At 39.6% G+C, this 23950-nt stretch overlaps 1 protein-coding gene and 1 non-coding gene across 4 annotated transcripts in view; one reads left to right on the forward strand and one right to left on the reverse strand.

Moving 5' to 3' along the window:
* The window catches only part of FILIP1 (filamin A interacting protein 1), a 174350-nt gene that overhangs the window by 50558 nt on the left and 99842 nt on the right, over positions 1 to 23950 (forward strand). For all 3 annotated transcript variants that reach the window (XM_070418220.1, XM_070418221.1, XM_070418222.1), the window contains exon 2: positions 19437 to 19718. In XM_070418220.1, coding sequence (XP_070274321.1) covers positions 19443 to 19718 — 276 coding nt within the window. In that variant the 5' untranslated portion in view covers positions 19437 to 19442. The remainder of the gene's footprint in view (positions 1 to 19436; positions 19719 to 23950) is intronic.
* On the reverse strand, positions 12801 to 12927 carry LOC139013384 (small nucleolar RNA SNORA27). The gene has a single exon (XR_011472033.1). It is a non-coding gene; the product is annotated as a small nucleolar RNA SNORA27 (small nucleolar RNA).

Consider the following 23950-nt stretch of genomic DNA (forward strand, 5'->3'; position numbering starts at 1 on the left):
GCCTACCAAACGTAGGGCATGATTGGTTTCTAATCTAAGTGAAATCTGTAGAGAAATAGAAAACCTCTAATTCTGTGGTTCTGGCTAGGACTTCTGTTTGAGCAAAATCCAGCTATTTATAATCCTTAGAAGAGAAACTCTATTTTCACATAATTCTTATGTCAGTATCTTTTGCATAACGTATTGTGCAAGATTTTTAAAAAAGTAGTTTTCTGATCTTCTGAGGTTTTGATTTTTTGGGTGTGTGTGTGTGCCTGTTTTATATTTTTTCTTATGCTCCCACTAGTCATTAGGAACATTTCCTTAGAGCAGAGGTATAGAGACGACAGGGATGTTTAGGCCCATTACCTCAGTTGGCCTAGGCACAGGGGTCCTCAAACTACGGCCCGCGGGCCACATGCAAATACAAATATTGTATTTGTTCCCGTTTTGTTTTTTTACTTCAAAATAAGATATGTGCAGTGTGCATAGGAATTTGTTCATAGTTTTTTTTTTAAACTATAGTCCGGCCCTCCAACGGTCTGAGGGACAGTGAACTGGCCCCCTGTTTAAAAAGTTTGAGGACCCCTGGCCTAGGGGTCCAATAAAGCAGGCTCATTCTCTCCCTAGGACAGCTGGCTGTGCGGGGTGTTGGGGAAAACTTTTTTTCACAGACTATGCCACCTCTCCACTCTGGTTTGTCAGCTGTCTGGCAAATCTTTGTCTTTGGCCACAAATGTCATAAGATGAGAGAATATGGATGACTGGAAGCAAACACATCACTACTCCTAGAAAAGCAATCCTCAATTTGTGTTCTGTGCATGGTGAGTCATGCTAGTATACTAAGAACAGAGGAGGACAGAAAACAAGGGGGAGGAAGGTAGAGGACACCCTCCCTGGGTACAAATTTGGAAAATACTCACGTTGGGCATTTTTGTTGGCTTGAATGGCAGCTGATGAAAATGAAATGTCAACAAAATAAGAAAGTAGTATTGAATTACTGGGAAAGTTTTTTTTTTTTTCTCATGGCTACATGAGAAACAGACTTTACTATTTATGTACATCTTACTTTTTAGACATTAAAATTATAGGAACAAAGCCAAAATTAAAAATAACCTGTGTTTTGTACTTTCTCCACGCCTAACTATAGAACATTCCTTGACCTTCCTCTACCCTTGTTCCCACTATGTAGCTGCCATGATGACCACCAAGGTTCATTGCTTTTCTTTTTCTGATGTGAAAGGATAACAGTGAGGGACAAACTGAAGGCTGAACATGCAAACGCAGAATGTAGTCTTACTGTAAATTGCAGCTTGCCCGAGTTAATCCATTATGTTTTGTGATACACATAATTAGTATTTTGCTGCACTTGTCCTCTATTTTGAAGTTCTCCTAAGTCTACATCAGGCCACTGAACAGCTATTTGCTTTTGTTTATCTTTTTCCCTCAGCCTGGAAAGAGCTTATTCATTCCCCGGGGTCCAGTTGGAGGGCCATGATCTGAGAAATACTCAGTCCTCAAAGCGTGCCCCTCTGTGTAATCTATAGCCATTTGTCTTTGCATGTTTCTAGTTTTTATGAGCGCAGGAGTTATTCATGACCAGGTCTAGTTAATCCTCAGATCCAAGACTGCTTTTAAGGCATTTCCCAAGCTTCCTTCTAACTTTTAAACCCGTTTAAATGTCTGTTTTATAGAACAGTTGTCACAAGGGAAATCAGTAGGTATAAGCTTCCATTATATTTATTTATTATGTTTATTAATATTTATGTATTTAGTTTTTTCTATTGTTAGATATAATTTATAATATGCCTAATACCTTAAGAACTTAGCCTAACATTTATAAATAAATATACAAATATTGGGATAAGTGATTACATTTTTGTTCAATCTTCTTAAATTAATTGAGACTTGTTTTGTGACCTATCTTGGAAAATGTTTTATGTGCTCTTGAAAAGAATGCATATGTTTTGGGGTGGAATGTTCTGTAAATATCTATTATCTCTTTGTTCTAATGTTTTATTTAAGGCCACTGTTTTCTTGTGGACTGTCTGTCGGGATGATCTATCTATTGATGTAAGTGGGATGTTAAAATCTACTATTATTGTATGGTTGTCAATCTCTCCCTTTATTCCATTAATACTTGCTTTATGTATTTAGGTGCTCCTCCATTGGGTGTGTAGATGTTTACAAGTGTTACATTCTTTTGTTGGATTGATTTTTTTATCATTATGTAATGCCCTTAGTTGTCTCTTGTTAAAAGCTTTGTTTTATAGTCTATTTTGTCTGATATCAGTATCACTTATCCCAGCTTTTTTTTTTTTGTTTCCATTTGCATGAACTCTTTTTCCATCTTTTCATTTTCAATCTGTGCATGTCTTTCTATCTGAAGTGAGTATTAATAGGCAACATAGGCACAAGTCTTGTTTTTTTTCCAATCCATTCAGCCACCCTATGTCTTTTGACTGGAGCATTTAGTCCACTTACATTGTAGTAATTATTGATAGGTATGTAGTTATTGCCATTTTATTATTGTTTTCTGTTTGCTTTTGCAGTTCTTCTCTGTTCCTTTCTTTCTCTCCTGCTCTATTCTCTTGTACATTGATGACATTTTTTTCTGATTTGCTTGGATTCCTTTCTCTTTATTTTTTGTGTTTCTATTATAGGTTTTGGTCTGTGGTTACCATCAGATTCATCTATAACAAGCTATGTTTATAGCAATCTATTTAAGTTGATGGTTGTTTAAGTTCAAATGAATTTTTAAAGCACTTCATTTTTTACTCACAACCCACATTTGTGTTAATATCATATTTTACATTTGTGTGTGTGTGTGCGCGCATATCCCTTAATTTATGATTGTGCTTATGTATGATCTTACTACTTTTAACTTTTAACCTTCCTACTAGCTTTATAATTGGTCATTCTACTACTTTTACTAAATGTTTGCCTTTATCAGTGACATTTTTTTTCCTTTCTGATATTTCATTATTTTTGGTGTTGGCATTTTCTTTTCCACTTAAAAATGTTCCTTTAAAATTTCTGGTAGTGCTGGCTTAGTGGTAATGAACTCCTTTAGCTTTGCTTGTCTGGGAAATTATCTCTCCTTCAATTCTGTACCATAATTTTGTTTGGTGGAATATCTTGTTTTTTGTTTGCTTGTTTGTTTGTTTGTTTTTCCTTTCATCACGTTGAATATATTGTGCCATTCCTTTTGGTCTGCAAAATTTCTGCTGAAAATTACCTGATAGTCTTATGGGAGTTCCCTTGTATGTAACTAGCTGCTTTTTTCTGAATACTTTTAAGATTTTCTTGTCATCTTTAACTTGTAGCTTTTTATTATGATGTATCTTGGTGTGGATCTTTTTGGATTCATCTTGTTTGAGACTCTCTTTGCTTCCTGGACTTAGATGTCTGTTTCCTTCACCAGGTTAGGGAATTTTTCAGCTTTCATTTCTTCAAATAGGTTTTGTGCACTTTCTCTCTCTTCTTCTGGAATCGCAATGATGCAAATGTTGGTATGCTTAATTTTCCCAGAGGTGCCTTAAATTATCCTTATGGGTAAAATTTTTCTTTTTGCTATACCAGTTGGGTGATTTTACTACCTTGTCTTCCTGATTGATGATTTATTCTTCTGCATCATCAAATCTGCTGTTGAATCCCTGTAATATATATATATATAATTTCATTTATTGTGTCTTCAGTTCTGATTGGCTCCTTTTTATTCTCTGTGTCTTTGATGAAGTTTTTACTGAGGTCATCTATTCCTCTCCCAATTTCATTGTGCATCTTTAAAACCATTGTTTTGAACTCTATCTGGTAGATTGTTTGCCTCTGTTTTGTTTAGTTGTTTTTCTGGGGTCTTGTCTTTTTCTTTAACTTGGAACATACTCCTCCATCTCCTGATTTATGTTTGTCTGTATGTGTTAGATAGCTCTGCTACATCTCCTGATCTTGAAAGCATGATCTTAAATAGAAGGTGTCCTGTGAGACTAGCATACCGATCCTCCCTAGTCACCAGAGCCACGTGCTCCACAGGTGTCCCCTGTGTAGGTTGTGTGTGCTCTCCTGTAGCAGTTGGGCTGTAATTGCTGCAGGTGCAGTGGTAGGTGAGATTGGTCCTCAGGCTGACTGGCTGTGAGGACTGACTGTGGATGACCTGCATGGAGAGGAATCTCTTTGGCGGGGCTCTGGTGCCAACTGAGGCTTCTTATTGTGTGTGTTGATTGGGGAGCTGCTTGTGTAGAGCTCTGGTGTAGTTGCTGTTTTTGTGAGGCTTGTGACCACTTGGGAGAGATTATGAAGTGCGCCAAGGTCAGCTGCCACTTATGCTGGGCTTGGGGACTCTTGGGAAAGTCTGCAATACAAGCCAAGGCTGACTGCCACCTGTGCTGAGCTTGGGAGCATTTGGAAAAGACTGTAATGCAAGCTGAGGCCAGCTGCCTCCTATGCTGAGCTTGGGAGCACTTGGAAAAGACTGTGCTGCAATCTGAGGCCAGCTGCTGCCTGGGCTGGACATGAGGGCATTTTGGAAAGACTGTGATGCAAACCAAGGCTGGCCACCACTTGTATGCAGCGTTTGGAGTCACTTAGAAGGGGCTCCAGCATGGGCTAGCAGAGTGGGTGGGCAGAGTCTCAGGGGAACACCGGGGTGGGGTGTACAGTGTTAGCTAGGTTATTGGAGAGTGACTGTTTTGGTTCCTGCTGTGCCTGGCAGGCCAGTTTGAAGCACAACAACAACAACAAAGGAAACCAGGGAAGAGTGGTGCCCATCAGTGCTTTCATCCCTAGAAAGAGTTTAGGCCCTTGTCCTAAATTTAGTCAATTTAATTCCTCCCCATATGACCCAGGTACTTCTCGAACTGCTGCTTCCATTTTGGACCTGAAACAAGTGATTTGTGCAAGAGCCCTTTAGGAACAGCATCAGTGCCTGGTCTGTGTGGCTCTGTGGTTGAGCATCGACCTATGAACAGTTTGATTCTTGGTCAGGGCACAGGCCCGAGTTGCAGGCTTGATCCTTAGTAGGGTTGTGCAGAAGGCAGCCAAACAATGATTCCCTCTCATCATTGATATTTCTATCTCTCTCTCACTCTCCCTTTCTTTCTGAAATTAATAAAAACATACTTAAAAGATTTTTCTTAAAGAACAGTATCATCTCCCAAAGCCTTTTATCTCTCTTGGACATAATCCTTGATGTTTTACAAAATAAGATATTATAGGGACTCCTCTTCCGGGCATTGGTGCCCTGGGCGGAGAAGGCTGGTGTGGGGCTTGGACCCCCTTGCTTCTCAGGAGAATTGCTGTGGTTCAGATATTCCTCCTATTTGTGAGTCACCACATTGGGTGTGAATCCTAACCAGAGTCATACCTGTCCCCCAGCCTGTCTCCATGTGGCTTCTTCTTTATATCCTTAGTTGTAGCAACTCTGTTAAGCTACTCTTCAGGTGGCTCTCTGCAACAGTTGTTCTATATATTTTGTTGTAATTTTGATGTGTTTGTATCTTAATCCTGCCTCCTCTTGGACTATGACATAATTGAGGGAAGAACATATTTTATTATTATTACTATTATTATTATTATTATTATTTTGTGATTGCTTGCACTAGTATAGTTCTTGTGTGCTTGTTATTTGGAATAGCGGTGCACAAAAACAGTTTGTGGAATGAAATAAACCCCACAGTTTTCAAGTTCAGAAAGCCAGAGGGCTAATAGTAACAGTGTGGTTTCTACACTGATCTATTGCAGAACCTCCTCTCCACCTTCCTCGGGTTAATTTAGGAAGTGGTCCCCAGTGGGTATCTATTAGGCCCTCCAAATACTGCCTTGCCCTGACCTGGCTTGAAGATCTCTTGATGCCTCTGCCACCTCTGCTGGTTCCAACATTGACCAGGCAGAGTTCCACAAATCCTCCCCCTCCTACTGCACGGCCAGTTCTGAAAGCAAAGCCCCCGCTTCTTAGCCTTTCCAGGTGCCTCTTTGTTTCCATTTATGCCTTTATTGCAGGCCCCTTCCGCTTCAGCTTTGGCTGCATGTCCATCCATGGAGGCATCTTCAACATCATATTCTCTGCTTTGCACAACATTCCCTCTTCCCTTGCAATGTGACATTGTCCTTGGATCAAGTTTGTGACAGACTGCAGCTTTTTTCTTTTGGACAATTCCTTTCCAGGAGTTTCTTTGACCACCCAGCACTTAGAGTTTGCTTCTCGTCTCTACTCCCTCCCCCATGCATTTCTGCCTGCCATCCAGTCTTGTCCAGACAGGACCCAAACTCAAATGGTTTCCAAAGGCAGGTGGGTAATAACCAGGTGAAGCTGCTGGAGTGTTTGCATATGAAACCCATAGGGGGAGTCAGTACTAAAAATTCTCTCCTTTTTTATTCTTGATACACAAAACTTTTGATGTAGCTTTTGTTTCTCTCCTTAGGTACGGAGAGGAATTTCTAGAGGAAAAACATAGTGCAAATGTAGTAATAAATAAATGGCAATTGACTCTTGGATCTCAATGTTCATAGGTCATGGAGAGTGGTTAAGGATGAGTGGTGAACTAGGGAGTACATGCTCCATTTAAATGGGCCAGCCGTGACTCAACTCAAGCTCAATGTCGTTACATAGGAAGATAGGCTCAATAGCGACAGATCTTCTGATTTTTTTCAATAAAACCTGAAAAATCTAGATTATTTTGTAAAAACTTCTGATAAAATGTGTCTGCTAAACACACACACACACACACACACACACACCATATCTGCAAAGAGGTTTTGACCTATAGGGCATTATTTTGTAACCTACAAGTCTATTCCCTCAAACAGGGCGCCTGCTGGAGTGTGAGTAATAAGTAGGCCTGTAATCAGTCATGCAAACAGTTACAATTAATATAATCTTTTTCAGCTGAGCCTAGTGTTTCTAGGTTACGTGATGGGAAAAAACAGAGCATTTCTAGTTGAATTTGTAGACATGCTGAGGCTTCTCTCTAATTTGGATCTTCATCCTACCTTGCCCTACTGCTGGTTCTCAGCGTGGGGGCCTAGGACCGACAGCATTAGCGTCACCTGGGAACTTGTTAGAAATGCAGACTCTTAGGTGCCACCCCAGACCCATGGAATCAGAAACTCTGGGGGTGGGCCTGACAACCTGTGTGCTTATAGCCCTCCAGGTGATTCTGGTGTACTCTGAAGTTCGAGGAGCTCTAGGACTTCAGAGGAGCTTCTCCACCTGCAATATGCTCCTGGAGCCCCCGCAGGCAGGTAGAACCCCAGTCTTCCTGCTCCCCTACCCTCAGCACCAGGTTTTAGGAGCCAAGACACATCTGCTCTATACACCCTGGGTTCAGCTCGGCTCTCCAAAAAAGGAATATTGGACTGAGACACAAAATAGGATGTTGGCACTTCGTAGTGGAGAAAAGGGGATTTGGGAATTCAGCATGTTGAGAGGGAAGCGGAGAAAAAAATATGTTCCCAGATTTCTTACCCTCCTTCTCCCATGGTTTATTGGACATAGAAGAACAGCCTAGCGGTACGAGTTAAAGAAATCTCGTCCTCGCCCTACCTACCTTCAACCCAACCTCTTACAAATGGCTACTTCTGTTTTAATTTCAAGCAATAGAGTGAGTAAAGGGTTAATTTCATTCACTAGGGTTAATGCAGACTAAGGAATAGGGAGTTAGGGCAGTCATGCTGCTATGTGCTTTAAATTTAGCCAGGTTGATTTCTTAACACCGTCCTGAGATTCTGGAAGAGTGAAAGGGCGAGGGGTCATGTTTGGGCTTAGGGCACACTTCAGGCAAGTCTGGGCTGGAAAGGTCCTTGTGGAGTACAATGAGATCACTGGGATCTCATTTTTATCATTTTAGTGAAAGGCACAGGTGAGAAACACAGGTGGGGAGACAAGAAAGGCTCCTAAAAGAGAGTGAGGGCCAGCGAAAGACAATGGATAGGCTTGTATCTTTCCTCTTATCAAAACTCCTCATCAGCGCCCTCTCAGAGGTCCTGTGCCATAATTGCATTGTTGGAAAGTCCCTGAACTCGGCTTGCTTCCAGGCCCCAGTATGAGTCTTATTTCTTGCTTTTCTTTTTTGAAGCTAGACTAGGAACAAGAGTGATTTAAAGGAAAACTGCTTTATATCTATTGGCTGAAAGTCTATTAGTACTTTATGGTTTATAAAACTGCAACCAGTGTTGTTTCACATCCCATAAAACTCAAGGGCATAATCCTAATACTTTATTTCTTTATAATTGAATTAAATATTGCTCTTTAGTTACCTCTTCTATATCCCTTTCCTATAATCCCCACTTGAGGTAGAGAATTTAACCTGGACATTTCCTGGTAAGTTCAATTTTATCTCGTAATTCTTTTTCAGTTAAATTCAATGCATATAGGTCAGTCCTAGAACAAATCAGAATTCCATTTCAGTCTCTCCTATCTCTCCTCCCAAGCTATTCACTTCACATACAAATTGTGCTTCATCTGTGGGGGAGGGAGGAGGACAGGTTAGTTCCTGGTGGAACTAACAGAGTGGGAGCACCTCCAGGATCTGACTCAGATTTCCAGCTGTACTGCTGCCAGGACTGGCCACATAATTTAGGGGGGCTGTGCATAAGGGAAACATGGGGCCTCTAGTTATAACATAATTAAGAATTTCAAGACAGCACCTGGCTGATGTGGTTTAGCAGTTGTGCGTCCACCTAGGAAACAAGAGGTCACTGGTTTGATTCCCAGTCAGGGCACAGGCCCGGGTTGCAGGCTTGATCTCCAGTAGTGGGTGTGCAGGAGACAGCCGATCGGTGATGTTTCACTCTCATCGATGTTTCTATCTCTCTATCCCTTTCCCTTCCTCTCGCTCTAAAATTCAATAAAGGGGAAAAAAAAGAATTTCAAGACAGCAACAGCAGAGCATTAAACCACGTGTGGGGCCCTGTGCAACTGTGCAGGTCATATACATCTGAAACCAGTCCTACCTGTGTTCTCTGTTGTCATCTTCCAGCCTGGCTCCCAGTGAAAGTTATGGCCACGGCCCTTTCTGGGGATGTTTCCTGTGTCTCCTGCTCTCTTGGAACCTTACCACAACTCTCACAGGTGCTGCGTGTTTCCTGAAGTGAAGCTGTGCCTTTGGTTTCTCCCCAGCTTTCATGGTCTGCGTTGAAGCCCTCTGCCTCGGTGACTCTTCTACTAGCATGTTGCTGCCTTTCCTAGACCTTCCACCTTGCTGGGCACCACTTGGCCACTTCTGTATGTCCTCCATATACTTGCTGAACATCAGTCTCCATCACCCCCTTTGTACAGACACATGCTGCTAAGTGTCTGTTGTTTATCTGCATTTCCTATGGTGTTACTAATGCCAGTGGAAATCCTACTCTGAAACTTTAGCCTGTCAGGTTCTTCTACCTTAGATTCCTCAAACTTTGCGATGGAACCCTTTATATTTATATCCTCCCTCAATTTATCTGGAAGAGAAGAATAAGATAGGTGGGCAGATAGCATAGCTACTACATTATCCGCCCCATCCCCCTGCCCCCATTTTCAGCCACTGGGTGTGAGGGGGTGGGAGTGACAGGAACCATTTCCACTTCTCCCACTTTAAATGCACCCATCAATCATACTTGTCACACAGCCTAAATCAGGGTTGGCAAACTAAGGGCCAGGGGTCAAATCCATCCACACCCATTTGTTTGTGTATTGTCTATGGCTGTGTTCATGCTACAACAGCATAGTTGAATAGGTGCAACAGAGACCACATGACTTGCAAAGTCCAAAATATTAAATATTTACTTATCCCTTTACAGAAAAAGTTTGCTGACCCCTGTGCTAGACATCAGAGTTGAAAATAAAGTGTCGTTGTCTCTGATGGTACCTATATTGGGTGTTGAGTGGTGTCTGATGACGCCACAGTTAATCTGCCACTGATTAATGCTCCCTGCATTACTACTGCTAGGAAATAGTTTTACCTACATACAGAGAGTAGAACAGGCATTATGATTCCACATACACATAGTGGGTAGAATAGGTATTATTATTCTCATTTTACAGAAGAAAAAACTGTGGGTTGGAGAGGTTAAGTAACTTGTCTGAGCTTATAGAAGAAGTGACTGTGGGGTTAGAGGTGGGGGCACAGCTCTCTTATTCCTTGGAGTTAATAGCAAACAGTTCCAGGAGGATGCAGTATGTTAGGAAAACAAATGCGAAGGATTTTGTTGTATGAGGTCATGGGTCCCCTTAAGGTCCACTGTGGGGTTGGGTGGTATGACTAGAGGGTAAAAAAGAGAGGTGGCTATGGATCATTAGGTTAGAAAAAATTATTCCAAAAGATGGTGACTCATTTTCTTACATGCTTCCTGCCCACACACTGAGTCTGAAACTTGTGCATTGTGGTAGCATGACATTTTAGATAAATTAAATTCCTAATGTGCCTTAATTAGCTAATCTCAAAGTTCTCTTTACAGTTCTTGCCAGCTTTTGCATGCAGAGCAACCAAGGTTATGAAGATTGGTTGGATGACAGAATTCACAGCCCTTCACACAGCATCTTTAAAAATCAGATAAACTTTTTTGATGACCTTGTGGCTTCAGTTGCTCACCTAGAATGTGTTTCAATAGGAATAATTTTTCCTTTACTCCTCGCTTGGTTATAAAGTAGCTAGGCTCTGTTTTTAATTTAGGCTCCCCATACTCTGATCTAATCCAAGGGATGCTTGGGGACTGTTAGAAAAGACACGAGTCAGGAGGAGTTCAAAATAGACACAACCCATGACCCCATACATTACAAGTGGTTTTAAATTGTTCTTTTATGTTAAGAAATGGTCTACTCTAGACTCTAGAGACCATTTAAAGGACGAGGCATTTAAAGGACACCTGAATACAATTGGCATATGTGCAGGCAATTAGAATGCATGAAGTCATCGTCAGCACACAGCTATGTGCAGTATTTCATTTTCTCTCCTGTCAGCATGAAGCAGTGATATCAGCCAAACCACTGCACGTCTTTTTCCTCGAGGAGATTAATCTGTCTTGTTAACATTGACCAGCAATTGTGATTCGCCTCACATTTCTTGAAAATGCAATCAAATTATTTGAGAATATTTGCAACATAAAGACAAACATTTTTCTCCTAACAGGAAATTTTGTGCAGTTGGTTCACTAGAATGAAATCAGCTTCTGCACAAAGTAGAATTTTTCTCAATTTGCCTAAAAATCAGTTCAATTTATATCCAGTCGAGTAACAGTTGTTATGTGCCTGAAGTCTTAGTGACTTTGCCAATTCCGAAAATGTCAAAAGTCAGAACTGCAATAGCAAAGTTCCTCTTCAGCTCCTTGAAAACCTCAAGCTCTGAGAAGTAGAAAGGCAAGGTGAGGGGAGCATGGGGAAGAGATTGTGGTCTTAGAAGAATAAGGTTCTTCTAAGGTTGTGGGATACACAGGTAGAAGTTAGAGGAAAGAATCTACTGGTGGATACTACGCTCTGTGCCTAAATGTATTTCAGCCCCATGAAACGGTGCCTGTGAATTCTTTGGTATCGCAGTAGCTCTGATATGGGGGTAAAAGCTTCCACCCAGATTTCTCCATGCACGTGGGAAACCCAAACATTCTAGTTCAGGCTTTCCAGGTAATGGCCATATTGTTTTGGACCAATAAATAAATCTCTCTAAGCCTCACTTGCCTTATCTTTTATAAGAAGAAGAATTCTAGTACCTGCTTTACGGATTGTTATGAGGATTTCATGAGATGGTACTCTAGATATGTGTACTTAACCCAGTGCCCAGAGCATAATAAGCTCTGCAGTGAATGTCAGCAACTATTATTGTGAATAAAAGTAATATTTAAGAATGATTGATCAAATATATACTGCTGAGAGAAAGTCTAAGGTTTTTGTCTTCTGGCTACAGATAGGTCTCTTGTTAGTGGGAGGAAATGACTGATTCTTAGATAATTCTGGTGTTGGGCCTTTTTAGAAGTGATGAAGTATAAGAAGGAAATCTAGTCCTGGAAAACCAGAAATCTGGTGATGTTCCAGAGATGTTCTCTTTGTTAGATGAAAAAAACAAATATTTAGAACTCAAATTAAATGATGACATTCTTTAGAGGCCACAGATCCTATTAAAATGTCTGAAAAAATTATAGTGCTCAAACAGAAAGAATATAGGTAAAATTTATTAGAAAACAAATTTGAGGGCCTTACTCTTTTTATGTAATCAATGACCATCGATTATATACTATGTCTAGTGGATAGTGACATCAGAATTATAAAAAATAAAGTATTATAAATAAAACAATATTTAAAATGTATTTGAGGTTAAAGGATGAATCACTTATGTTGAAAGTGCCAGAAAAAGTTGTTATTTTGTCATTACTTTACATAATAGTATATTTCTAGATGGTTAAGTGCTTTTCTCTTTATTACAATTGACAATAGCCTTATTTCTGTGATGGAAAATAACAAGAAACCCCCTCCCCTCACCATGTTATAGATGCTAAAAATGAATATAAAGAGGTAAACTAATACCCCTTTTTATCAAAATGTTGGTAAAAAAGGTCACTCTATTTTACATTCAAAGTTTTAAAACCCTCAAATGGTATGCTCATTTAGACCCAGGTCTCTAACTTTAAAAGATTTTTTTTATTTCTTGGTAGTTTCCTGACCTGTTATCTAGTTTTTTCTTTGTTGTGTTATTTTTTGTTTTTCTAGAAATCTTTTCTAGGTCTGCTGTTATCTTTCTTGAAGGATATTAAAGCGAATTTCATCAGATATTTCATCATGGATTTAGACTAGGGTAGAATAACATTTTTCTAACTTGCCACAGTTATAATATTTTCCTAGAACTCTTTTTTTTTTTTCAATTTGTTACCTCTGACAGGATACCAGTCAAACACCCAGTTTGCTTGGGTTTTAAAAGGATATTGCCTTTGCCCCATTGAAATGACTAGTAAAGACATAAGTCCAATGGGCAAAGTGAAAAGGAGTACCTTGAACTTTTGATCACAACATCACTGCGGTGACTTCAAGAAAATCCCCTTTCTTGAGAGATGAATTCTAACTTTCATAAAATTACTTAGAAGAATTTTCAGTTAGTCTGAATAGATCTGTCCTAGTAGAATGAAATATTAGGTTATTTTGAGGGTTTTATGACTATTAGATAATGAGAATTGAAAAAAAAAATGTCAACATGGCTTGTTGCATAAGTAGGATGAAGAATATTTTTTAAAATTACAAAGGATATTTAAGGGCAAACCTAGTAACACTTATGATCAGTCTTTGCTATTAGAATGAGTAATAATCTTGTGAGAAGTGCTTGAATATTTTATGAGTTGGGATATTTATAACTAGAGTAATCCAAGTAAATAAGATACTCGGGGGACAATCTGACATTGATGGAGAATGAACTAGCTGATTTGATTGGTCTTTAGCATCTTAAAATCCACATAGAACTAGAACAGATGTTTCCTTTTGCCGTTAGTTTTGGGTGCTTTGGGTATTGTCATTTATGTTTAAAAGAAAGAATTAGGACAGTTCCTTGCTCATGTTCTGAAAGCCTCACTTGCAGCAGGCCTTTTGCCAGGCCACACTGTCAAAAGTAGGCTTTTCTGTAATTGTGTGCTTCCCGTTTTATCATGTACTATAATTTTTCCTTATAATTCTATAAAGTAATTTAAAAATAGAAATTATATAAATAAAATTATTGCAACATTGCACCCTGTGCACTAGGTAGGTTCTTGAAAAAGTATATAGATAAATAAAAGCAGGAACAGACAGAAGTTGGATACTTGAGAATCATAAGAAAGCTGCCAAAACCTAATTCATGCAGAAAAGAAGTTTTTGTTGGTAGGAATGGGAGTGTTGTGACCTACATTGAATTATAACATGAAAAGACAAATCTAAAAGGAGGTGAGAGCAGGAGTGAAAGTGCTGGGGAAAATCAAGGTTACAATTTGCGGGAGCTAATGAAGGTGGGAACTAGAGTGGGTGTTTAATAGCTATAGACTTTATCCTTTAAAATAAATAAATATAAAATATATATATGTGTATATATATACATATATATATATAATTTCAGAGAGGAAGGGATAGGGAGAGAGAGATAGAAACATCAGTGATGAGAGAGAATCATTGATCAGCTGCTTCCTGTACGTCCCCCACCGGGGATGAGCCCACAACTTGGGGATGTGCCCTGACTGGGAATCAAACTATGACTTCCTGGTTCATAAGTCCACACTCAACCACTGAGCAATGCTGGCTCCGCATTTATCCTTTTCTTTTTACTTGTTCAAATGCTCTAGAAATACTTGTTAGTTCATTATAAATGACCCAATGTTTTCATAAACATTTTCTGATTCCTAGGATATCATTCATCTGACAGTATGGTCTAGTTATTGTCCAATTTCTGGGGGTTGGGGGGTGGAGAACAGGAGAGAGATGATCACAGATTAAAGAGGAAGGTTTGGAATAACATTTGATCTTTCTTTTCTTCACACCTTAGTCAGCAAATTCCATGCAAAGTATTGTGGACTAATTACTATAAAAGGAAAAATGTATTTTGTGAATTATGTTAGAACTAGAGGCCCGGTGCATGAAATTCTTGATGGGGATGGGAGGGAGGCCCTCAGCCCAGCCTGCACCCTCTTCAGTCTGGCCTAAACCAGCAGTCGGACATCCCTCTCACAATCCTGGACTGCTGGCTCCTAATTGCTCACCTACCTGCTGGCCTGATAGCCCCTTACTGCCTCTGCGTGCTGGCCTGATTGCCCCAACTGTCCCTCCTGCCAGCCTGGTCACCCCTAACTGCCCCCCTGCCAGCCTGGTCGCCCCCAACTGCCCCCTCCCTGCTGGCCTGGTCACCTCCAACTGCACACCCTGCTGACCTGGTCGCCCCCAGCTCCTCCCCCCGCCCCACCCCCTCGCCAGCCTGGTCGCCCCACACAGCCTGCTTGTTCAGGCATTTGGTCATCCCTCACTAACCCCCCTGCCGGCATGGTTATAGGCAGCCATCTTGTGAGGGTTAATTTGCATATTACCTCTTTATTATATAGGATAATTTGCTTATTAAGAGAAGAATCTGTGCCCCAAATTACATTGATTAAAAACACACACATTATAAATCTGATGTGATTCTTTGGTTTATTTAAACCTTTCTCTTGAGGAGAACTTTCTTTGGAGAACTTTCTTAGTCTGCACTAAGATGAAGCAAAGGCATTCTTGGCTTCCTTCAGAAAGTTTATTACCTTACGTGTCCAAAACTTGCAGCCATGCGATCAACTATTAAGCTTACCGAGTGCCAGATGCCTTTTCTGTTACCTGTCTGCCACTCCTCTCAGCACAATGGACAGGATTTGGCCAACTCTGATGAAATGTTTACTATTGTTCCACTCTGGGGCTTTTCACACAATAAGCCTGTGATGGTCCCTCTTCAGACTTTGCATCTTGTTTTTATAAGCTGTATCCTTAATAATTGACCAGGTTCCTTCTCAAGTAGATTTAAGATCTGTATTTTTATTGATTTCAGAGAGGAAGGGAGAGGGAGAGAGAGATAGAAACGTCAATGATGAGAGAGTATCACTGATTGGCTGCCTCTTGCACGCCCCACACTGGGGACTGAGCCTGCAACCCAGGCATGTGCCCTGACTGGAATCGAACTGTGACCTTCTGGTTCATAGGTCGACGCTCAACCACTGAGCCACGCATGGGCCAGGTGGCAATAGGTTAATGATTCTAGAAAAAGTATTCTTACTTAGCAAACTAATTTCAATTGCTGTGTGAGTTTTGCATGGAGGAAGTCATGGATTTCTCCGACTCTGTAGTGTGAAGTGAAAAAACAATGCCTTAGTAAGCATTTGTAGATTTATCTGGATCATCTAATTTACAGGGTATTCCTCCCCTCCAATTTGTATGTGTTTAACCAGTTAACTACCACGTATCCAAAACGGAAACCATCCCCACATGCCATGATATTTTGAATTTAATTTTTAAAATCAATTAGCAATGAATATTATAAAAATAAATATAGTACTCACAATTTGGGTGTTCTTGAATATTTTCAGCTAAAAATTCTCACAAAAAATGATTTTAAAGTTGGTCAGGGCTGCCACTAAGGGAAAACATTTTTTTTTTATAGATGCCCATTGCCGTGTGGGGAAGGTCCGCCGATTGTGTCTATAGACGCTTATGGCGGACAGTGGGTTAAGAACTTAGGGGAAAACCCTACAGTGAGTAGGTATTTGGAATCAGACCTGGGTTCAAATCCTAGTTCTTCTATTCACTAGGAGTAGCTGTGTAATCCAGAAAAATATATTGAGTTTCTTTAAAACTTAGTGGTCTCATCTTTAAAATTTCACATCATAGGGTTGATATAAGTATTAAATTAGATATTGTATGTAAAATGCTTAACATACTATGTAACACTTCAGAAATAATAAGTGAGAGCTATTATAATGAGGAAGAGTATGAATGACTCTAGATGTGATACATGGAAGTTCTCTATTGTTTGGACATTTTCTCCTCACAAAATAGAAAAAGGTGGCTTAATATGGACATTATTAAAGATAGACTTGGTTACACTATTGAGAAACTATGTTTTTCTACCGCACATGTTGTCTAATTCCTTCCTAAAACATTACTTGACTAGTTTGTTATCTCAGTTTGCATTCCTGAGATAGAACAGGTGTTGATTGCTGACTTTGTTGCAGAGAAAAGATAGTAAACCCCATTTGGCTTATCAGAAAAGGACTAACATCCATATGCAGGTGTCAGAGGAAAGAAATGAATGTGAAATTTCAGTGTCACAGAGGAAAAATATTTGCTAAGACATTAACATCATGGATCTAGCACATGAGATTTTCCATCAGCCAAAGTAAATTAAGGAGGAAAAAAATAAGGAACTTTAGATTTTGACCTGATATAATATAATTAGATAATTCTAAAATGTGTTTTTTCTGTAATGGATCAATTCAGTAATTAATTAATTCAATAATTAATGTTCATCAATGAATTAATATAATCCTATAAAAACTATTAATGCTATAATAAAATTTATTTTAAAATACTAATATCAGACTAAAATTTTTAGAAAGAACTAAATATAGAGTTGGTATAAGAAAATACCATTTTCTGCATGTTTGCGAATACAATTGATTAAGTAAATGCATGTCACATACAAATAGTTATGCATTTATTCTATTTTAGGAATAGTCTAGTGTTGTAGATACTATAAAAGATGCATAAAATCCAGGGAAATAAGACATAAACACATGCTACAGTCAAATACAAATGTCATGTATGATTAAAGCTAAGTATAATTAAGTTTAATACAGCACCCCTCACTTCCTATGCTTTGAGAACCATCTTCTGGAATTTCTATTAACCCATGATCTAAGTTGAAGTTGTCAAATCAATATTTGATGTACCATTCCAAAGAGCCTTAAGATCTTATAGAGAAAGTTATTTCAGATAAAAGGAATTCACATGTGGTATGGAGTCATAGGGAGTCACAATTCAGTTTGGGAAGCCCATGTGTCTTAGCTGTGATGTGTAACAGGTCAAGAGTTAAATTTGAAACTTTCTATTCATCATCTCTTTTTCCTTTGGCTGGGGGCTGAAAGCAGCCCACTCTGCCCACAAACAAGCTGTGATGAAATACAGCAGGTCTGCTCTGAAGTGCTCTGGCTCCCATTACAAAGAAACATCTCTTCTTTGTTCATCATCGAAGCACAAAAGATGCTCTAAAATTCCAAGGACAAATCACTGAATTAACCAGAAAACAGGGTGCAGGGTTAAGGACCACCCCACCCCTTGTGTTTATGTTGTCCATAGTTAGAGTGCTGTAGAGAGCACACACACACACACACACACACACACACACACACACACACAGTAGGAGTTCACTTCAAAAAAGAAGCATGAATGTAGATTTCAAGATTTGTTGGAAGAATTGAATATTCGCTATCTGAAAGGAAACACCACACTGTATTTATTTTTCTATTATAAACCTAGTGTTTTGAAAAGCTTTCCTTAGTTTCTTAAATATGATTGGGTTCATAAAGGAAATTTACTTTCAGAAAACAACATCTCTGTAGTTTATCTGGGATAAGTCATGAAAATCTTGCTGCTTAGTTGTTCTGAGGAAGGACTATTCATCCTGTGAGTTCTAAATAAGCCCATGCACTAACCTACTATATTTAAGGGTTTAGGCAAAATTTGTAGTGTAGCCCCCAGGATATTAGAGCTCTCTTCACAGCACTTTGAGTCCTCGCTTTTGAGTTCAGTATATTTACAACATACCTGTTGGTTAAGTTCTTTTGCTCAGAGACTGACATAATCTATAAAACATTCATCATGGAATGACTCAAAAGTGCTTCCCACAGGACAGGTTAGCTACTGCTTTTGTTTTCGTTTTTTGTTTCCTGTATTTTGCTATAAAATATACTGTTTAAAATTTTGATTTTGTAGTTGATCTGTTTTCTCACAATTCTTCGTGCTTTTATTCACATTCCTGTAAATGACTGACATTAAGAAAACAAAAGCAACAACCTGATTTTGAAAAAAAGAGGCCATGGAACAATAGAATTCTGTATCACTAAAAATTACACCACCCTCTTCCCTTGGCTTTTCCCGTTCCCTCTCTCTATGTCAAGCCCCTCTCCAACCTTTGTGGATATCTCTGCACATTGTGACTTTCATTTGGTTCCTGGAAGGGTTTGAGGTTTGAATTTTCTGATGGAGTTGGAATCACTTTTAAAAAATAAAAAGTTTTATTTTACACTTTAGATCCACAGAATTGTCGCAAAGATAATACTGGGGGGTTCCCAAATACCCCACACCCAGTTTCCTCTATAATCAGCATCTTACATTAGTCTGATACATTCACCATAATTAGTAAACCAATATTGATACATTATAATTGACTCAAGTCCATACTTCAGAGTTCCTTGATTTTCCCCTAATGTCACTTTTCTGTTGCAGGATCCCACCCTGGATGCCATATTACGTTTAGTTGTCATGTGTCCTTAGGCTCCTCTTGGCTGTGACAGTTTTTCCTTGTTTTTTTATTACCTTGATAGTTTCAAAGATTATTGGTCATGAATTTTATAGAGTGTCTCTCATTTGGGATCTGTCTGATGTTTTTCTCATCATTAAACTTGGGTAATGTTTTGAGGGAGGAAGACCACAAAGGCAAAGTGCCTTGCTTATCACTTCCTATCAAAGAAACATACTATAAACATGACTGATTACTATTGATGTTGACCTTGATCATTTGGTTTGAGATGTTTGTCATGTTAGAATCACATTTTCACTTTTTCTTGAAGACCATCAAGGCGTTTTTCTGAAGATTTTAATAATACATTAAAGCTATAAGGAAGCTAACTGAAACTGATCTTTTGTTTTTTCTTTATTGGTGATGTTGTAAAGCTGCAACAAGTCTTTAAGTAGTTAGAAAAAATATAATTTCAATGGTGGTAAAATATCTAATCTTTCTTTGTGTTAGGTGGGAATGAGATCCCGAAACCAGGGTGGTGAAAGTTCATCCAACGGGCATATCTCCTGCCCCAAATCCTCCATCATAAGCAATGTTGATGATAAAAGTCTCTCAGAAGATGCAAAAAAGAAGAACAAATCAAATAGAAAGGAAGATGATGTCATGGCCTCAGGAACTGTCAAACGACACCTAAAACCATCTGGAGAAAGTGATAAAAAGAATAAGAAATCCTTGGAGTTATCCAAAGAAGACCTCATCCAGCTACTCAGTATAATGGAAGGAGAGTTGCAGGTAGAATCAAATTTTCTAAACTATTGTGTTTCTAGTTTCTAAGCTATAAAATAAGAGATTATGAATCTGTCTGTCTCACTGAATTACTAACTTCATGGGGAAAAGGGCTATGTTTTTCTTATTCATTTTAAAATCCCTATTGTCTGGCATCAGTTTGCACTGAATATATATTTGCTGAATGAAAAAATAAATGAATAGCTGATTTTAAGCTTCTCTAGAAGCGGAAAATTTCTTCATGATATGATTTTGGTAATAATTTAACACAGGCCCTATACTTAGTAGTAGGTAATCTAATTTAATTAGGTAGCTTATTTAATTTAGCCTTTGACTATGGTTGAAAATCAGAAAATTCATGATTATTAGAAGACCAAGATCAAGTGCCACTTTTGATTTTTTCCAGAAGGTAGAGTAAAAGAGAGATCAAGAGACAGAGGAAAGAATGAGGGAGAAAGGGAGGTAATGAGAAAGAAGGCTTTGTTTAAACCAGCCTTACACTTTTCTTATTTTTGTAAGTTTCAGCTTAATGTCATAGGATTTGAGATGCACACAAATAAGCAGAACATTGCGTTGTGAAGACCTATTACTTTCACAAAGTATTTTCAAGTCTATTATCTCATTCAATATCAATAAAAATGTGGGTACCATTATCTATTTATATATATAAAAGGCTAATATGCTAAGTGTCCGTCCAACTGGTAGCTATGATACACACTGACCACCTGGGGCAGATGCTCAACGCAGGAACTGCCAAGCTGCAGTGACTTGGCAGCGGCGGTTCTCAGGTGACACACCCTGAAACCAGAGAGAAGGGAGCCTGATTCCTCGAGGGGCCATGCAATTCCACCTTCTGCTGGGGCACTGTCGGCCCCGAATCTGGTTTACTGCACACTTGCGTTTGCATTACACACCCTGTATGACAGCAACTTTGCAGAGTGCCCTCTCGCACTCCGGGACCCCTTGGGGGATGTTGGAGAGCTAGTTTCGGCCTGATCCCCGCAGGCCAGGCTGAGAGACCCCACCTGCTGGAGGGAACCTGCTCACTCCGAAGATGCCCTTCGAGCCTCTGGCCACCCTACGTGCGGCCTCCCGGGGAAGGACCATGGGAGGTTGGCTCCAGGGTGTGTCTGGTCCTTCTCGTCCAGTCCCACCCTGCCGGCCACCTTCTAATTAATTTCCTTTCAACGTGCACGAATCTGTGCACCGGGTCACTAGTAGTTTATAATGAGGAAACTGAGGTCCAGAAGGGTTAGGGGTTTGTCCAGATTTCATCTTAGGCCTCCTCCTTCTTGGTCCAGTGCTTTCCACAGTCTGTTTTCACTAATGTTCTGTAGCTACCTGAGCCATGTCCCCCATTCAGTGTCTGTTCTTAAGGACCCAAGAGGAAGTTGGGATTCTTCTGAGTACCTGAGCTCTAGACAGTTATATTTCTGGAAGTGGGGAAACCATAACTTCTTTTTCTGGTCTGTGTTGGGTTGGGGTGGGGTGGAGGAGAAGATGATGTAAGAGTGGAGATGCCGTTTTCCTTTTTGTTTTCGTTAGGTTCTAGGGCAATGATTTTCAACTGGTGTACTGGAAGAATTTTTTAAAACATGTAATACCTGACTATTTAGTCAGGGTCATTGACCTCTGTTCCTTTAAGATTGTCAAGTGAAAAGATGACAACAGCCAACACAAACAATAGCTGTCCAGTGTAAATGAATCAAAATTATAACTATTTTTTTGTCAGATTGACAAAAAATATATTTTTTTGGCGTGCAGCAGAATTTAAGTAATTACTTTATGTGTGCTATGAGATAAAAAGGTTGGATACTAGGGGAATACTAATGATTATGTGAGATAAACCTTTGTTTGGAGCTGTGAGCATCAGAGGTATTATTTTCAACCTACCCTAATCTGTTCCTGTTCTCATCTGTGTGTGCACAGAGATAAGGAAACCCCTGGGGTGAAGAGAAATAGAAAACATGACAAAACTCAAATTAAAACAAACAAACAAACCTGATTGAGCTTACCATTTACCTTTGGATAAAAATCACATTTGCATTTCACAACAAAAGATGAAATTTTCCAGAGCACCACCATTACTAACAATAGCTCCACCACTCTCAGAAATGTGGTTAATGTTTTGTCTATTAACATTTATTGTGTAAGGAGGCAGAATATATTAGTTCAAGTTTTTAAGCTGCCCCCAGCAGATGTTATTGACCTGAGTGGAAGGTACAATGGTTGCCTTTGAAATCATCACAAAACAATGTCACTTCTCTCCAGGCAGGGTGGCCTGTGTGGAGCCTGTGGCTCTTCCAGACTCATATTTCTGCAGAAGGCTGTTATATCATGGTGGATTCTGAAAGGCATTTAAGGTTCATGTGGCTTTTATGTTCGTCGTGTTGCCAGATACAAATCCATAGCCTGGGCTTTCAAATACAGGGTGAGGCACACATAGGTTTGTAGTTGTTTGCATGGGAAAGAATACAATAATAAATAATAATAGAATAAACTCTGTGTTTCATGTACTCACAACTGTAAACTTACTTTTGCCCCACCCCTGGACATACCCAAGACATCAAAGAAATTAGCAAGAAATACATTCTGCTCTCCATTAATTTTTATGAATACAGGATACCTTAGCTTATACAATAGATGTATTTCTGAGCAGTAATAAGTAAGTAAAAAGTGTAAGATACTTGTGGGGGAGGTAGTGAAAAAAAAGAGATATGAAAAACCTGATATTTCAAGGAATTCTATGGTGCATTTATTCGCAAAGCAAATAATTCATCCTCCACATACTTATATGAGCTCACATACATATGTAAGTATGTGTACTTGTAAATGCAGATTGTGCAATATTAGACTTGTTAAAAATGAGGATGTTCCTATATTTAGAGTTGACGATATGTGTTTGGGTAGCCGACACCTGTACTTTATTAGCATTATCACATGGGGGGGGGGAGGTGCAGCTAAGAGTGGGAGGCAGTTGGCATTAGCAATCATGAGTAGGCTGGTAAAAATGTGGCAGCTATGTGCCAGGTTTGCCAGACTAAAGATCAGAAAACAAATCTATATAAAGATTTTGTATTGAGAGGAGAGGCAGGGATATGCCTTGTGAGACAAGTTACCCCAGCTCAGGCCTATATGCCATTTGGCTAGACATGTCTGAGCATTTAGTGTGTTGTCTCCTAGACCTTCACAGTCCACCTATTACTCTTCCTTTATAAAGTGGCCATACATGACTCATATACTCTTACTCTGGAGGTGGTGTTCCAAGGTTCTATAAAATTTTGGGACCGACAGGCACTTTGAGATATCTTATTTACCTCTTTTATACTATATGTGTGAAACTGGCGCTCAATGTATGTGAGTTGCCAGGGTTGCTCAGCACTTTAATTGCATTTGCTCTAGACCTAAATTCTCTGTCTTATCTCCCCAATATTATAAGTCCTCTTTTCTGTGTGTCACCCTACTTCTCTGTCTCTCAGTCCAATGCCCCTCCCATTGTATCATTTACACTCTAGAGATGTTCAAGGGTGGGTTCCTTTATATTTATTCTTTACCTTTAGAATTTCTTTCAAGCAGTCTAATGTGAACTTTGAGGCCAAAGCCATTCTGTGAAAAGATAAAATCTTTTTAGGTAGGAGAAATAGAGATAAGAGAAATGTTTCACATCATGAAGGTGGAATATAATCTGAGCCATGAAGTTTGGTTGTGATCTGGGAGTGAGAAAAATGGGAAGATAGCAGTACCATATGGCCATGGGCTGGGTACTATACCAACTGGGGGGCTTCATATTCACTACTCTATGAGGGTTGTGCCCTGAAGTTGTGCAACAGCTTAGCCTTGGGGGACTGGAACTGCTAAACAAAAGAAGTAGAGTGGCCCAGCCAGGGTGGCTCAGTGGTTGAGCGTTGGCCCATGAACCAGGAGGTCACAGTTCAATTTCCAGTCAGGGCACATACCCAGGTTGCAGGCTTGATCCCCAGTGGGGTCCCTTGTTTTCAAGTCACACCTTAGTAGATGGTGCAGGAGGCAGCCGATTCATGTTTCTCTCTTATCTCTCTCTCTCATTCTATCTCTCTGTCCCTCTCCCTTCCCATCTCTAAAATCAATAAAAACATATATATTTTTTAAAAAGACACACAGAGCCGAAACCGGTTTGGCTCAGTGGATAGAGCGTCAGCCTGTGGACTGAAAGGTCCCAGGTTCGATTCCGGTCAAGGGCATGTACCTTGGTTTCGGGC

Source organism: Myotis yumanensis, unplaced genomic scaffold (genome assembly GCF_028538775.1).
Source record: "Myotis yumanensis isolate MYYU_CA2020_CCGP unplaced genomic scaffold, mMyoYum1.0.hap1 SCAF_6, whole genome shotgun sequence".
NCBI classification, from domain to species: Eukaryota; Metazoa; Chordata; class Mammalia; order Chiroptera; family Vespertilionidae; genus Myotis; species Myotis yumanensis.